The sequence below is a fragment of the Argiope bruennichi genome, chromosome 8, assembly GCF_947563725.1.
Source record: "Argiope bruennichi chromosome 8, qqArgBrue1.1, whole genome shotgun sequence".
Classification (NCBI taxonomy): Eukaryota; Metazoa; Arthropoda; class Arachnida; order Araneae; family Araneidae; genus Argiope; species Argiope bruennichi.
In genome coordinates, this window is record NC_079158.1 from 76783662 (window position 1) to 76802120 (window position 18459).

At 29.8% G+C, this 18459-nt stretch overlaps 1 protein-coding gene across 1 annotated transcript in view; it reads right to left on the reverse strand.

Moving 5' to 3' along the window:
- Window positions 1-6971: 6971 nt before the first annotated feature.
- The window catches only part of LOC129980671 (uncharacterized), a 56454-nt gene continuing 44966 nt past the window's right edge, over window positions 6972-18459 (reverse strand). The window contains exon 4 of the mRNA XM_056091052.1: window positions 6972-8428. Within this exon, the coding sequence (XP_055947027.1) occupies window positions 7553-8428 (876 nt within the window). The 3' untranslated portion in view covers window positions 6972-7552. The remainder of the gene's footprint in view (window positions 8429-18459) is intronic.

Below are 18459 nucleotides of genomic sequence, written 5' to 3' on the forward strand. Positions count from 1 at the left end.
TTAATATTAGAGTATGTTGTCATACTGACGTCATATAGCGCCATCTTGGTCCTGATTTTACCATGGTAAAACTGATTGTAAGTTCCAAATATAAGTAATGATAGATAAACTGTAAAATGAATATTGTAATATAGCAGATTGGTTTTGAATAACTAAGTGCATTCATGATTTTTTTTATTTTGATTAATTCATACGTTTGGTAAGATGAAAAATATTCATATGTAATGTGATTCGTATTTAAATATTTTCACCATAAAGCATAATTTTACAAAAAAAAAAAAAAAAAAAAAAAAAAAAACCTTTCGAGCGAAGACCGGTATTCTAAATATTAACCTATTTATATATTAGAATTGATTGATAATTGCCAGCTTATATCGACAACCTCTTGTCGATATATGATTAAAAAATTAGAAATTAGTATCGAACCTGTATCCTCAAATAAAGCGAATAACATCGTATTTCTAATTTAAGCTGCCACTTGGTTCACAAGTATCAAAATCTCAGGAATATATTTTCTACAAAGGAGTACAAATAGTGATAAACTTGAACTCGTTAGATTGTAAAACTACATCTGAAGAAAGAACATCTTTCTTTTTTAGAACATGCTTTGACCAATATCAAGGGAAATAACCTTTTATCAAAACATGATAAGAAGCACGAGTTGTATTTCAGCCGTGATTAAGCAAACCGATTTTTTTGGGGACATAGTTGGTATTTTGTGTATATATACTCAACGTCTATCTAAGAAAAGTGAACTAAATTCTTTGTTATTTTTTTCAAATTTTCATATTTCTAAAGACAAAAAATTGCTTCTATTTATTTCTAATATGTTTATGAAGACAAATTTTTTTTTACTCATTTTTATTATTATCGAAAAATTGGAATAAGGACAAATAAATTGCAAACTTTTGTAATTTTAAAAAGTTTTTTTAGCTAGAAAAATTCTTGAAAAACAGAGACATGAAAAGAATTAAGTAATATAATAGCAAAAGATTTTTTTTTTGAAAATTCATGCTATTTTTCTGCACGATATTCCTAGTTCCGTATCTTTTCATAAGTGTATGAAAACTGTTAGAAGTAGTCAGTTTTCATATAATGAGTATGTACCAGCCTTAATTTTATATGAATGTTTTTAAAAATGATACATCTGAAGCCTGTATCTTTTTATACAATCTTATTTATATTAATAAAATATGGTAACCAGCTAATGAAGTTTGTTATTAAACAAATTATAACTAAATGATGGCTAGTGGTATAAACTTTAAAAGAAGATTCTTTGAAATAATTAATAAAACATGAATACTCGTGTCATGAATTTTAAGATATATATCCGAATGAGAAACGATTACGTATTTTTTGCAAGAGTTAAAAAACACGAATTAAATTATTAGAACTATTACGCTACGCAGCACAAAACACTGCTACTGAAATTACTGAACAGTATTTTAGGAACTTTTTAAACAACTTACCCATTTGTTTAATTTCCAGAAATGAGTCAAAACTAACTACCGAAAGGCATGAAATGCGATCAAATTCTATCGAAATATCATGAACCAGATCAAGTGCTAAAGCACCAAGCGTGTTTCTCTTACACTTATCTTATTAAACGCGAAAGGGCAAGAAATTTCTTATCTCATTCAAATTTGTTATCTTTTCAATGTGAAGCTAGACGGGCGAAATCAGAGAATAAACGAAAAAAAAAAAAAATGTGTGATTGGGATAAAAAAAACCATAGATAAAAAATTCTACAACTACAAAGTAGATAGTTAAAAGAATAATGTTAATTGTAGTCAAAGGTAAAAATAAAATTTTCTTCGCTTTTATGGAAGTTTCAAAAATGAATAATCTTGCTTAGATAAGTTCCGTATCTGTTGAAGTTTTGATCAAAACAAAAAATTGTAAGGAAGTTTGAATCGAAATTTAACCCTAAGAAATTATTATTTTTACTGTTTAATAGAGCTCTTATACATGATCGAGTGCAATTTTCATTTATTATTGAATATTTCTAATCAATTTTATTCCTTTTTTAAAATTTGATCATATATAATTGCAAAAAGAAATCATGTTTCTAATTTTTTTGATATTCTTATCACTGACTTTAATACTTGGGATGTTGCTTTTCAATGCTGAAATTTTATAAATTGGGATTATTTCTGGGAATAATTTTAAGTTTAAATTTTGCAGTCCATTTTTCAATTCGCTCCAAAAGAGATTTTAAGGTCTCGTAGTATCTGTTGGAATAAGTAAAATATTGTCAGGAAGCTTTACGTTTTCACAGGATAAAATCTTTTATCAATTCTAAAATACCTACCAACAATTATTTGCCATAGAATCGATTCAAAGCAATTAGGAAGTTTTAGAAACATTTCTGAAATAGTTGAATTCAAAATGAATTGTTAGGTTAGCAGTGATTAAATTCAAAATTGAAAAAAAAAGGCTTATCACAAATTTCTATTTTATCACGGAAATTGAACTTAGAATTGTTAGAGAAGCAACTTTAATAGGATTATTAAGTTTCTGCAAATTTCTGTTTCATCGCAAAGATTGGGTAAAAGAATTGTTAGGTTAAAGTTAATAGAATTGTTAATTAACAATAACTGAATTCAAAATGGAAAAAAAAAGAGGAAGCTTGTTGCAAATTTCCATTTCATCAAGAAAATTGAGTGCTCCAACTGTGCAGTTAACATTAATTGACGAAAGTTTCTGAAATTATCCCAGGACTCTTATATATCAGGGGAGAGTACCAAAAAATCGAATGGATAAAGAATTTAATTCTGGAAATTGGAGCACTCAATTTTCTTGATGAAATGGAAATTTGCAACAAGCTTTACAGAAATTAATGTTTAATGGATTTATGCCAATATTCATTAAAACTTCATTCATTAAATTCATCCATTTTTCTCATCATGCTAAATGTTAGAAAGATGTATTTTTTTCAGTAACAAGACTTTTAAAGATTGAATAATTTTTCTGAAGACGTCCGTAATGCAAGCTAGCTTTTTACACATAACTTAACCCTTATCGTGGCAAGATTGCTTTTTTGAAGAAAATCAAAAAAAAAAAAAAATGTATATAGGTAGCTTTTTTACGCTATAAAAAACATCAAAAAATAAATAAAACGTCTAGAGATGTCATGTGTTTAATAAAACTGAGTTAAAAATTATTTTATAGTGGTAACATATTTTTATAAAGTTGTATGTATGGTATACTATACAAAATGAACATAAGTGTTAAAATAGGGGAATCCGGGATAAAAAAACTTAAATTTGGTAATTTCGTAAGTCTAGTCTTCAGTTACTATCCATTATTGTATGAACCCTCCACTTGCATTAAAGGGGTGTTTAAAATTTTGAATAATAGACAGATAATTGGAAAAATTTCTTTTCAAGTTACTACATCATGCTAAAACATGAACATTCGATACTAAATACAGTGGACGTCACTTAATGTGATCTCGGTTAATATTATCATTCATTTTATATCATCAAAATCCTCTGGTCATAAACCGATGTATTCAAATGTACACAAAAATATACTTTTGGTGCGATTGCTACATTGTTTAATATTATCAGATTATTACTAGAGACAGTTATCTCTAGAAAACAGTAACTTCTGATCATCTTTTATTTCTCATTTTATTATATATATATCAAAGAATTAGATTGATTAATGCAGACCTTTTTTTAAAAAAATTAATGTATTACAAAATGTTTTTCATACTGCGTCCAATCATTTTAAAAAAAATATTTAAACAAAAACCATTTCCAAAACGTACAACCGCTCTCAATATTTATTAAGAGTCAGTTTTTGCCTTTATTTTCAAATCATTTGAAGAAATAAACTATCTGAATGAAATTTTTAAAATTCCATTATGCGCATTGTATCAAAAATCGCAGCCATTGAAAGCTTTTGTGATGATTTAGAGACGCTTTCATATGAGAAAATAATATATATTTTAAAGTGTCATTATTATTTTTACTGTCGCATTGAATTGCGACAATATGAAATTGTAAAGATGATTGGTCATACTTTACTTCCGCGTATACTATGACTACCAAGGAAAAAAAAATCGAACTTGGGATTTTTAAAGACCTCTAAGTTTTAGACATCCAGGGATCCGAAAAACCAATTTTGAAGTTTTCTCTATCTGTTTGTCTGTCTCAGAACCAGTTTAGACGGGTAAAATTTGTAAATGGTCTTTACTCCAAATTTAGAAATTTCTTATCAAATTTAAACGAAGTCCATTAAAAGGAAATCCGTCTGTCCGACTATTGGAATATAAATGAGCATGATAATTACAAAACGCTACATTTAATAAAAATATTTAACCTCTAAAGTATAGGTATCTATCAAATTTGGAATGAAATTTGTCAAGAGGTTGACTGTCTGTCAGTCTGTTCTTTCACAAACTTGTAAAAGCAATAATTCAAAAACGCGATGATTTCATTATATAAATTTTTGTGACTACAATTGCAGTTCTGTGTCATATTTTGATTTCAATAAGTTAGAAGAAAGACACCCAAAACATACATTCGGTGTTAGGGTACTTGTACATTAATCACATCCTAGCGATTAGTCGCACGTTTATGGGATCATTGGTAACTACTGATCGCCAATAATACATAATAAATAATGTACAGGTACATTTCTTAGGTGTATATGAGAAAGTTTCAGGGTGGGGGTTGGGACCATTCCCACTGGTTTATAAAAAGGACTCCGCGTAGGCAATCTAACTGATAAAGAAACTGCAGTAATTGAATAGCTATTCAATTTAAATTGGTGCTTTATATATATATATATATATATATATATATATATATATATATATATATATATATATATATATATATACACTCTTGTACTATTTATTGTAGGCTCATCCCTTCACACCCCTTCTCTCTGCAACAGTCAGAGCATCTTATTAAAGGAGATTGCAGATAAGAATTTGCTCTTCTAAGCATGACCATAAACACTAACCGTTTAAAGATCTTTTTAATCATATAATCGAAGATCGGCACAAGATCGCCTTATCACAAGATCTCTGCAGACAAATTATATTCCTACAAAAATTAGTTTACGATACTTTTTTGAATATGAGTTTTGCTCAATGTTGACACTACCGACCGCTTTGTAAGTGAAATATCTTCATTTCAGGCAAGAAATGTAAAGATATATAAAATTTTCTCATTCACACCAGCCACCTAAGTACATAAGAATTAACAATTGTGCCTTGCTTCTAACCTCCACGTAGCTGTTCCGGCTCAAGTCTGAAAGGAGATGAAGTGAAGAGAGAGAGAGAGGAACAGTTGCGTTGGAGATTTTATATTGGTAGAAGCTCTCGTGGGAACACCGAGAAATGAAATATAAATTTAATTGAATATATGTAAACAGTTATCGATCATTTAATCCCTAAGATATAATAAACTTGTGCTGTCAAGAAAAGTGTCATGATTCATGTCAAGGCACGCAACAAAGTGGATAGAGTTGACTTGGGTTAAGGCCCATATTGGAATATATAGCAATGAAAATGCGGATTAATGTGCGAAGGTGGCGGTACAGAAAGAGAATGTTGATATAATTTTCCTCGAATCAAATGGTGTCTTAAAATGGGACCTAAGAGAAGAAATAAAGCTACAATGGTTTGACAGATGGTATATGTCTAAAAACTAAGAGTAACTTATGACTTCATTTCTAATCCAGGAATAAAAATAAGAAGATACCATCCATTGGTAATCCAAATTATATCGGGACACGGAAGATTTCTCGTATACTTCCAAAGATTGGGAAAAATGCTGGAAGATAAATGCATATATGGAGGAATTGGAACTGTTTATCATTATTTAAAGGAACTCACAGCATTGGAATTAAAAAAGCATATAAAAGTTGAAAATAATGATTTAAGTACAGTATTGAGGGTACCAGATATCTTAAAATACTGAAGGTTAAACACAAGACGTTAAAAATTAACTGTTTTTTTCCCCGAACTATTTAAAAGTTTTAAAATGTTTGGATTTCTTTTGTTGTGGAACGACAATTTAGAGGAATATAATAACTTTGAGGAGATTTTCTTTAAAGTGGTAGCATGCTCCTCGTTTAACAGGACGATATGAGTAAGGGAAGACTAGAATGAAGGTTAGAGATCAATCACTTTGTGGCTGCGGCCCAACCGTCTCGAAAAGGATGTAAATTTGGTAAATCGGCTGATGTTATAGATGGGTTATGATAAAGACAGCAGTCGGCCACAACACATCCTGTCGATAATGCCTCGTTCAGTGGTGGCAGGGTGGTTGGCTGTATACAAGAAGAAGTCACCTATCTCCAAACTAAAGAATTGTAAAACTCAGGAACAAAATCAAAGCCTTCGAGAATTACTTGATTTCTACCAACAGATTCTAAATTAGTCTTCAACTGATTTTTGATCGCCTCAGTTTATCTAATGCAATATCATCTCGAATCATTGTATTTCCCATATAAAAATCTTATTTCCCTGTAACGAGCATCTATTTTCAATTGTTAATAGTTTTTAAATTTTGCCTGAAAGTTTTTGCGTTTTGAATTTTTTTTAAGACCCTTAAATCTTTTTGATCACTATGGTAAAATCAGTTTGTTTTTTGAGATATAGTAAAACTTAATATAAATCTTCATTTGATTTCACTCTTCTCGTGAGTTGCATGAGGAAAGTAGCATACGCACACACGGAGGATCAGGAAATGTATGCCTTAGAGACACTAGTGGCACACATATATTGTATTATATTGTATGATATTAAACAATATTTGAAATATTGCATAATATTGTTGATATTGAATAATATAATACAACACAATATAATAAAATTTTGCATTTTTTAGAGTCCGAAAATAATGTACTGTTGTACATATATTTCCAGTTTTCTCAAAATTCAGATATAATAGCCTTGAACTGTGGATTAGTTAAATAATAAATATTTGTTAAATAAGGAAATAGAAATATGAAGATAATAGAAACTGTTTATTATGAATACATTGCTGAATTTCAATTTTCAATAAGTCATTTTTAAAATATTACTTTCTTTATAAAAATTTTATTTTTCAGTATACATAATAAAAATATTTTTGCTTGAAATTCGTAAAAAAACCAGTTTGAATTGAAGTTCAGAATAATGAAAATAACTATAAGCCATTTGTAAATAAATTCCAAAAAATATATTTTAATATTATCTAAATAACAATTCTTTTATCTTACATTATTTCATGTAACATTTACATACAAATGTAAGTAAAAATGTTTACCAATAATTTAAGAAACCCAGAAAAGTTATTTTTTGCCAAAGAAAATACCAAGTTTCAAGTGCCTTGCAATATAGTTCCAAATGAATATAGAAAACTCAGAATTTTTTTTTAAAATCCTCACTCACGATTTTTTGATTGAACTGGCCACCAGATTTTTTTTGGGAATGAACCAAAGTAGAAATTCCAAAACCCATTGATTTCAAACTGCTCTTTTTCCGCATTAACATTCGCAATAAAAATACAACCAAAGAGTTTTTGGAATAACAGCTGTCATTATGGACTCAGAAGAAGTAATGATACCCGTAAGAGTCGGGGTGTTGGTAAGAAAATACATACACGGGCTGGCGAAACATTGACGTATCCATCTGTTGAGGTGAAAAACTCTGAAAGGGCCGCAGGTGCATGAAAAGCTCCATTTCATGTGCAGCTTTGAGGTTTACGTTGTAAGGATCTTCATGTGCTGTTGGAACGACTTGCCCAGGTTGCTCTGAATCTTGTTCGGCTGGTTTCGGTTGTTCTGTTGATGCAGGTTCTTCTTTTGGCTTTTCGCTTGCTACTTCTTTAGAGGTTGGTTCAGGTTCCTTTGACGGCTCTGGAAGTCTTCTCAACCCATGGAATTTTTCCAAAAAGAATCCGGGTGGAAAAGCTTCTGGTGGTTCATCTGCTGTATTTTCCTCTGAAGGTAGTTCTTTGAGATCTTCATGTTTTGACTCTTCCTCATGGTGGGGTTCGGGTTTTTCTTCGCCAGATGAACCATCAGACTTTGGTGCAACTTCTTCTGGTTTCGCTTCTTCAACAGGAAAAGCTTGGGGCTCGGGATTCCCGTTTTGGGGTGCAGATAGTAATGGGGCTTCATTCGTTTCTTCTGGGACAGCAGGGAACTGACCTTTAGGAGCACCGTCTACGCTGACATCCCCGTTTGCAGTGTAACCTGAGTCATCTGCTCTGTAGTTGACTTCCCGAATTTCTCCATTGGGGTCTTCGTAAGAGAATTTTCCAATAACTACGCCGTCTGATTGTTTGGCCTCGCTCCTTTTATGATTCCCAGCTTCTTTACCAGTTTCGTAAAAGAACTGGTACGTGCCATCATCATTGACATTCAGAGACTGTATCATCGGCGCAGCTAATGTGCCCGCCAGTAACGTAGAGAATATTATCTGAAATAAGAGAAAACATAGTGATATTATTTTCCTTATATAAAATATACATTACAGAACAATTCTAAAAATTAATTTCTAATTTAATGTTGGCTTATTTATAGTATGCCCAAAATAAATATGTTACTGCAATATTTGCTTTTCTGTGTTGACCTATTTGATTAAAACATTTCATGCTTTGTAAAAGGCATTGTTCTTCTCAGTTTTATTTGTTAGTGTCTTATATGAGGTGTATAAATATGAATCCATCCATTTTTAATAGATGATGTTAATGGTACTACTTGAAAAATTTGACTAAAACCATTAAATATATGGCTAAAAAAATTACATATTATTTAGTCGACAGGATTCCAAAATAATATTATATATATATATATATATATATATATATATATATATATATATATATATATATATATATATATATATATATATATATATATATATATATATATATATATATATATATTAAGCTTAGGAAATATATCGGGATTTGTACTTAGAATTTGAGGGTAGTTATAGTACATTATATCAATGCAATAGTATAATGTAACAGCAGAAATACATTAGATGCGGTTAAATATTTATGGTGAATATGCCCCTTCGAATATAACCATAACTCGCTACTCCGACCCACCCGAAGGCACATGGAGAATCTAAATAACCGGGAAACCGCGACAACAACATTTGTGGGAATTATGGTTGAGTTCTAAGAACCATCACCGGCCATGGGACAACCCTACCCGTGAGAAGTATATTCCGCCATCGATAGGAGGTAACCGACCTGCACCATTTCAGGGTGACAAGAACAAACCGCCATACTGGAAGCTTCTCATCTTCATTTCTGAGGTGCTCCTTGGTGGGAGCCTCCCTTCGAATGTAACATTCAAAGACTGAACTTGTCTAGTTAAAAATAACAATTTCATTACACATGAGAAAGAGTAAGAGTTTATTATGCACTGTTGCAACATAATCAAACCATTAATGCGAAGTAATGCAAGCAACAGTTGATAAATTTGTTCAAGGCATTGGAGATGAAACATTCAGAATACGACGAAACGACACGGCAATGCTCACCCATATGTTGCCAGTCTAAGAAAAAAAAACTTTGGAATAATTTCGCTGAGTTGATTTGCCCTCCTGCTATATTCACCTTCAAACCATTATTTAATTTATTCCATGTAGTTTCTGGAGAAAAATTAAATTCCCACGCAGTTTAGTTTAGTTATATTAATTCCCCGTTTTAAAGCAACACTAGGGCTATTTTGGGACGGACCTCGTCATTTTGAACCGCTGTCAGATGACGAGGACAACACCTGAGCTGACACCCCCCCCCTCTCAATTCCCACTCAGATATTAACTGGATTGCATCTAAACAATCAGATTTTGTTCTTAACAGAATTCGTTTGCTGACCAAAAGACGGACAAATGAGGACAAATAATTTCTGAGAGGAAATATTTGGAATAAATCGATTTTTAATTTTTATAACTAACATTTTTTTCAAATTAAAAAAAAAAAGGACGGATGCATATTTATACACCCATTATCAGTCTAATATACTTTTTAAGGTTGTTTTCATTTCAGGCTTCAATGAATTTATAGTTTCAGACAATTCCTATTATTTTAGATATAATTCTTACTTATTTGTTACTTTTTCAAGATTTATGGGCTTTTATTCACATACTTGATTTGTTTTACCAAGTTATAACAAAATTTTACTTGCGAGATTGAACATTTTTTGTTTTAAATAATTTTTAAAAAAAAACACAAGTGGGAAATGCGATTTAACTTAATTAACTGTATCTTTAACCAAGTATTTAACCTTGCTCCAATGGATCTTATTTATCGACTTTGTCAATGACAGATACCTGTTTTATACTAGACCACGTTTGAGTTTTATTTCTACCACGTATTTGGTGCAGTTTTTCCTACTCACTTTTGAATCATGAAAATCAAAATTCGAAACATTTTGATTGCACCTTATAAAAAATTTGAATTATATAATAATTAATGATTATATATAATATTCAATCACATTGTCTATTAAAACACAAGAAGGGATTTTAATAATCAAAAGCGAAAAGCCAAAAAAGTGTTTTATTTTTCTAACGGAAATATCACGAAGCTTGAAAGAATAAAAAGAATATAAAATAATGAATTAAATTATAAAAAGTAGGACTAAGAGTAATATAAAAGAAATATTATGCATAAAATGATATCGGCTGTTTGAAAAATGACCGGTATATTTCAAAAATCAATAAAAACTAAACGGGCAGCTATAAAAATACACCGTTTTTTGCAATATTCTAGGGAGAACAGTAAATTTTCAAGCAGACGAAGTTGCGAAATTAGTTACAATTTTCAACAACAGATAGCGCTACAGTCCGGCAAAAAATCTAAACTACGATATTTTCCAAATATCCACCATGCGCAGCAATAACATGGCGTAGTCACAGAATGAAATGAGCAGAAACCCGTGTAACGTCTCAGGCGGGATGGCTTCACATGCAGAACAGACTTATTGCTTCAGTTGTTCAATTGTTTCTGGATTGTGGCGGTTCATCTGATCTTTCATGTGTCCCCACAGAAAGAAGTCGCAGGGGTTCATTTCTAGCGATTTCAAAAATTTTCAAACATATCCTCTATTGTATCGCTTTTCGGCTCTTTGGTTACATTAAACTTTCGTTGAAAATTCGTCTTCTTGCAACAACACTGTGTTCTACGCCGTGGAATTCCAACACCAGAAAAATCCTTTGTTCTAATGAATAAACCATTTTTTCACAACAAACTTGCAATCTGTGAACAGCACACGCTTAAAGCAGAAAGACGACTTACAGAATGGCGAACTCAGACTGCGTTTTCTTCTATATCTTTCAAATCGCCTGCAGCGATCTGTTGTTGTAAATTGTAACTAATTTCGCAAGTTTGTCTGCCTGAAAATTTACTGTTGTCCCAAGCATATTGCAACAAACGGTATATTTCTATCGCTGCTCGTTTAGTTTTTATTGATTTTTGAAATATACCGGTCATTTTTGAAACACCCGATATGAAACTAATTAAAAAATTTTATGCATTGTGCAATATTATAAATGCAATTTTGGCATAAAATCATTATTAATTTGTTCCACTGAGCTTAGTAATATAAGAACACCAATAATTCATTCCGTGTATTCAAAGGTTTTTTCGCTTTTGTAATGAATACATCGTAGTACTGAACATCCTTCAAAATTTGCCTGTATTTTATTGAAACAAAGGATACTATGCTATAGTACTATTCGTATTCGTTGAAGATATCTCAAAATAATTTACATTAATTGAAAAATTATGCAACAAGATTTAATAATATGAATTATGAACTATATATAATATTATAATACTAATAATATGACATTAATATAATAATCCTAACACTGATATTATAACATTAACTAATTTTGAAAATCGTTCCAAATAATAATAAGTAAAAATAGAGATAAACTCTTATGTAAACAAAACAAAAAATTATAATAATTTAAATTAATAAGTTTTTATATATTTTATTTCAATTATAATAATTAATACAATAAATTTTCAAGCGACATTCAATAAAATTGCTGCAAACAAATTTACTTAATTTATAAAACGAGTACTTTAATACATATGTATGTTAAATAAAGAGAAAAATAAAATTCTGATAGTAGTTTAATATTTATAGAAATAAGTTGCTGTTTATACTTGCAGAATTATTGTTTTGTTAAGCGTTTGGAAAAAAAAATAAGAATTTCATATTTTAGTTTTAAAGTAATCTGTATCTGTTCTATAACTATTTGATGAAATAGTAAACCAACTGAATCAAGTTTAACCTTCTGGTTAAAATTGAATAAAATTATAAAGTCCTTATCCAGGCAAGGATTTTGGTGTTTCCCCCCTCTTTTTAAGCCATTAGAGGACAAGTTCATTTCGACACATGTAGCGTTAACTAATCTTGATTTTCTTATTTAGAAATACATTAGTCACAATATGCAATTTGGTACGGACCTCAATTGAGCAGATTAGAGAAACAAGTCAGCCATCTGACTCATCTATCCGCCACGAAGGCACACGGATTTAAACCATAAAAACTGAATGACCGGACCGCCGCAACAGCAACACTAGCGGAAACTGTGGTTGAGTCCTAAGGGCCATCACCGGCCACGGTACAACCCTCCCCGAAGGAAGTACGCCCCGCCATCGATGGGAGGAGTCAGATCCCCCATCTATTTGTGTACCCTCCAGGATGGCGAGATCTAACCACCATGCCGGAAGCATCTCATCCTCATTTCGAGGTGCCCCCTCCCCCTGGGGATCCGATTTAGAGACACAAGAATGTCCTCCATATTGCATTTTGCCGAAAACATGGCTTAATGGAAAAGGAAAAGAAAAAAAGGAAGCCTTACCATACTCTTAATAATATTCGCAGTATAAACCCTATCTCTAAAACATATCCTAGTTAAAATCACTTGGCAGAAGAGTGGCAGGTATATTTCCGAATGACTAATGTGAGTTTGGAGTCAACGTAAGTCAAATGTGTTGCCAGCGAACTAATAACACGTAGCATGGACAAGAAGTATTCATTTAAACAGCTGCTTTGCTAGACATGACAGATTGGGGCAAATGGTCTTAGGAACTGGAATCTGAAGAAATTCAGGCCGGATTGATACTTCATGACAGTGTTTCAAAAGAAGACTATATAATTTGTGTAAATGCACACACACACACACACACACACACACACACACACACACACACACACACACACACACACACACACACACACACACACACACACACACACACACACACACACACACACACAGACACACACACACACACATATATATGTGCTTTATGACAGTGTTTCAGAAGAAGACTATATAATTTGTGTAAATGCACACACACATATATGTAGGGTGTCTCAAAAAACTTGACCGCGGCTTTTATTCCTTAAATATTAGTCACAGACATATACTGTAAATTACAAAGTTGCTTAAAAATGTGCGAAATGTCATGAAATCGATTAAAGTTTTCATGGGATAAAACTTTAAAAAATATAAAATTTAAATTTTTTTACGGACACCATATAAAAAAATTCCCCAATGAGTAAAATGTGCCCTTCCTCTAATAAGGTCAAGTGCAAAATTTCAGAATTTTATCATGAAAATTCTCAAAGTTATGTTAAAACAAAGTTGGTGAAGGGTCAATCACAAATTAAAATGCAAATGCTTACAGCTTCAGTGCAGATGACGCGACGGAGAAATGCATCATAAGGAAATAAAATATGCTTTATATCTTTAGTTTTAAATACAAATTTTAAAATCTATGCTTCCTGAAAAATACTTTAAAATTTTATATCATGAATTACAGAATATAACTTAAAAATAGCACAGTCAATGAAAAAAAAAAACTTATGTAATCTTTCCTTTAAGTAGTCTTTCCTTATGTAATATTTCTTTAAGTAGTCTTTCCTTATGTAATATTTCTTTAAGTAGTCTTTCCTTATGTAATCTTTCCTTTAAGTTATTATTTCTACAAATTTTTAATATTTTTGAACCAATAAATACAAAATTATTATTTATTTATTCAATCATTACTTTCTTTGTTAATTTGTGTATGACCCCTAAAACACGAACATCCGACATGATTTTTCCTCTTTGCGAACTCATATCCATGTATCGAAAAGTGTTTAAGTCAGCATTTATGTAGTTTCATATCTTTGAGACTTTTTGTGATAAATTGCTGAAATTTTGTACATGACCTTATTAGATGGTGTGGGCACATTTTACTCATTGAGAATTTTTTTGGTCTGTATAAAAATTTAAATTTTGCATCTTTTGAAGTTTAACCTTCTGAAAATTTTAATCGATTTCATAAAATTTTACACCTTTTTTAATACTACTTTGTAATTTACAGTATATGTCTGTGATCAATATTTAAGGAATAAAAGCTGCACCCTGTATATATATATATATATATATATATATATATATATATATATATATATATATATATATATATATATATATATATATATATATATATATATATATATATATATATGTGTGTGTGTGTGTGTGTGTGTGTCATACTATACTGCTTCACCTGATTTACCAAACTTGGCACATATACTATCTAGAAGAGGGGAATGTACACTTCAGAGTGCATTTTTCGAAATTTTAATAAATTAGAAATTAAACGAAATTTTGTCGTTTTTCTATCACAATTACCAAAAATATTACAGCATAAATATGATTTTTACGTCATTTTAAAATTCAAAAAATTATCTTTTCAATTTACTTAATTTTCGTACATTTTTTTTCTGAATATTTGCAATTTAAACAAAAATATTTTTTGCTTAATTTTCAACAATAAATTATATTGTTGCCCTGATATTCAAGCTTTTTTCACTGTTTCATTAAATATTTGATTACTTTTCAACCATTCTTGAAGATACTATTTAATCTTTGTGCAGTTCATGAAACGAATAAAGATGCGAAATTACATTCCCGCGATGTTGTAAAATCTCATTCACTTTATTTTATAAAATTAAATAACATCAATTGTTTTTAAAGATAATTAATAATTATACGAATAAATGTTAAGTATTATTCTGTGAAATAAAATAGAAATAAGGAAAATAATCATCTTATTTAAATCTTATCCATATTTAGATTGTATGCAAAATGTACCAGATTCTATAAGAGAAAAAAAATGATCTCCAACCAGTATCAATTCAACATTACTACACTGTAGTTAAATTACCTACGCAGATTTATTCTCAAATTTTTAACAGACGTAAAATAGTTGAGAAGAAATTCATAAAAGAACAGCATTCATTGAAAGTTCAATAACATTTTCCTTGAGGGGGGGGGAGTGTGAACCAAAAACAGGAACTGATTACATCAGAATGACAGAACTGGTCGGAGCAAGCAGTTCCTTTTGTGTTCAGGTGTGAGTTTGTAGTGACCTCTAACTTGTCTTCAATGCAGGGTCTATTTTAATTTTATTTTTAAGATTTTAATTGTTTGCATTTCGAGTTTGAGTCAAGCTGGCGTTCGTCGAACCTCTAACTAACAAAATTTGTCTTCATGCATAAAGAGATCAAATTATTCAATGAAAATATATTAAATGCGTATTTTTCAGAAATAACATTTCACATGATGACTACCCGTTACGAAACGATCATCATTTCTGTAACAATAGACGACAACATAATTATTACAATATGTTGTTGTTGTTACTTATGGTACTTGCTATAGACAAGTCCGCTGACGAAGTCATTGATTTTAAGCATAATTTGTGCAGTAGCTTCTGGAGTTAAAGGCCCCTGGGAACCCGAGGGCAAAAGATTATTATAATATAACAAACTTATTATAAAAAGATGAAACTTAACGCCAGCGTCCTGGCCTAGGGGTAGCGCGTCTTCCCAGTGATCCGGGCGTCCCGTGTTCGAGTCCTGGTTCGGGCATGGTTGTTCGTCAACTGTGTTTTATCTGTGAGGTGTGTGAATGTGCCCCCCTGTAAAAAGGGGTTGTGCAAGCGAGTGTGTGTGTGCTATCTTCATTTGAGCTAGAAGTTAGACTACTGCCCTCGGGTGCTCAGGGTTCTTTACCCTCAGAAGCTACTGCGCAAAATTTGGCTTAAAATAGTCACACGACGAAAAAAAAAATTAAATAATCTTTACTTTTTAGTATCAAACTAGTAAGTAAATGTAAGACCTTCATGATCGGAAGAGATGATTACTTATGATTTATATTTTTACAGCGAGTTCTGGTACAATATAATCCCAATTCGGAATTTAAAACTTTTAAAATAAAAAAAAAGTCAAAGTAGTTTTCAGAGACAGATATTGTAAATAGAAAATATTGAGCTTGAATCTCAAGTCCTTTGGGATTCTTAAAACATATGATATTTGCTCTAAATAGCAGATTATGCTCTACATAGATGTTAGGCTAACAGAGAAAATTAATTTCATACATCTAAAAGAACTGATATTGAATGAAGAATGGGATGATTAATGCTATCTAAAATTCAGTGAATAAATTACTGTGATTTTGTATGACATTCTTCTAAGAATATAGGATGCGATTGCGTAATAAATGGACATTTATTTAATCTTTTCCATAAAAATTTTAAAAAAAAGACTGCATAATAGAGGAATCAGGTGTGTTTCCTTTCTACTTTCTGGTATACTTTCAAGAGACATTCCATTTCAAAATAATCTTTTTACATCAAGGTAGAAATTAATCATATTTCAATTATTCCATACTACATTGCTGCAAATAATCAGTGATTTTCTTCATTGTATATCTAAGATTTATTGGCCAATATTATAGAGAACAAATTTAAAAAAAACCTCTCGATTTTTACCAAAAAAAAATTCATTTTTTGTTGGAGTATTAATTGATTTCACTAATTAAAGGATTCTCATTTGAGATCTTAAAATTATTCAAAATTGATTACGATTTGCAAGTAATTAATTAACAAAATAAAAGTCACACATTCTCAAATCACATGGTGGATATTGCATTTAAAAGTTAAAAGGATTGTTACATTAAATTTTGTTTTTTTATTTTTTGGGAAAATCATTTTTATAATGATCTTCCAACAAACTTTTCGACCTAAATCCTTAGGCAAAATTTGTATGAAACAAAATAATTAAAATTTTTTTTAATATAAATGAATTAATTAGCAAATAGAGAATACTTTTTTATATAATTAATATTTAAAATATATAATTTTTATTAAAATTCAATATTCTAAATATTAATAAAGCTAAATATTATAAAAATAATGAATTTGAATTTGATCAACATCTCAAGAAGTTGTTAATTTTTTCAATTAATGCAAAAGATAATTTATAATATTCTGTTAAGAATTATTATCCCTCAAAATTTTAAAAAGCTCTATATTTCACTTTAGAACAATTATTTTTAAGCATCATTAATGAAAAACAAAAATTAGTTAGTAAGTATTTTAATTAATATCACTACTCAGAAAATATTACTTCACTTTTGTCATGTTCGGACAGTTATTGTACTTTTTCATCAAGTAAACTTTACATAGTTAATAATCTCATAATTTTTATAAACACATTTTAATAGTTATTATATTTTTTGATCAAATAAAATTTAAATCTAGGGTAGAACTGAGTGGTACTCAAAAACTGAAAGTGTTCTATAAATTTTTTAATTTAATTTTAAGAATAAAGTTAGAACCCTAAAAGAGCTTTATAATTATTTCTAGAATTTAACACGAAAAGAATTCATAAAAAAATAACTATATATAATTAACAAAAGATTTGATTAATCTCCACATTATTACATTCTAAATTAATCAGAACTTAAAATTACATAAGTATTAAAACTGATCCCAAAAATTAGGAAACAATTTCACAATGCACATTTTGAGATTTATCTATTTTCGCAGGATTTTACATAAAAAAAAATTCTTGTACGGTATATTTCTAAATGAATAATTTTATTGTATATATTCTGCTAAGCAAAGGAATTAGAAATTACCGAATTCTGTAAAACTTAGACAACACAGATCAAAATGCACTTACGTTATATTTTCACTGTGCCTCAGTGAATGAATTCTAATCCATTTGCCTTCAGACTATCTACAATTCCATAATCTTTTAAAATAATACAGTTTAAAATGTACTATAATCGAATAATAAACCTAAAATCCCTGAAATGTAACTGATGCTTGATTGCATGCATCCAATAATTAAATGGAATCATTAAAATAATTTTTAATATTTTATTAGAATGCATAATTAAAATAATTCTTGATATATCATTGGAATACATAATTAAAATAGTTTTTGATATAATATTAGAGTGCATAATTAAATTAATTTTTGATATATTATTGGAATGCACAGTTAAAATAATTTTTGATATAATATTGAATGTACAATCAAAATAATTAAAATTATTAGAATGCATATTTAAAATAACTTTTGATATAATATTATATATTCATATAATATATTTATTATAACATTATT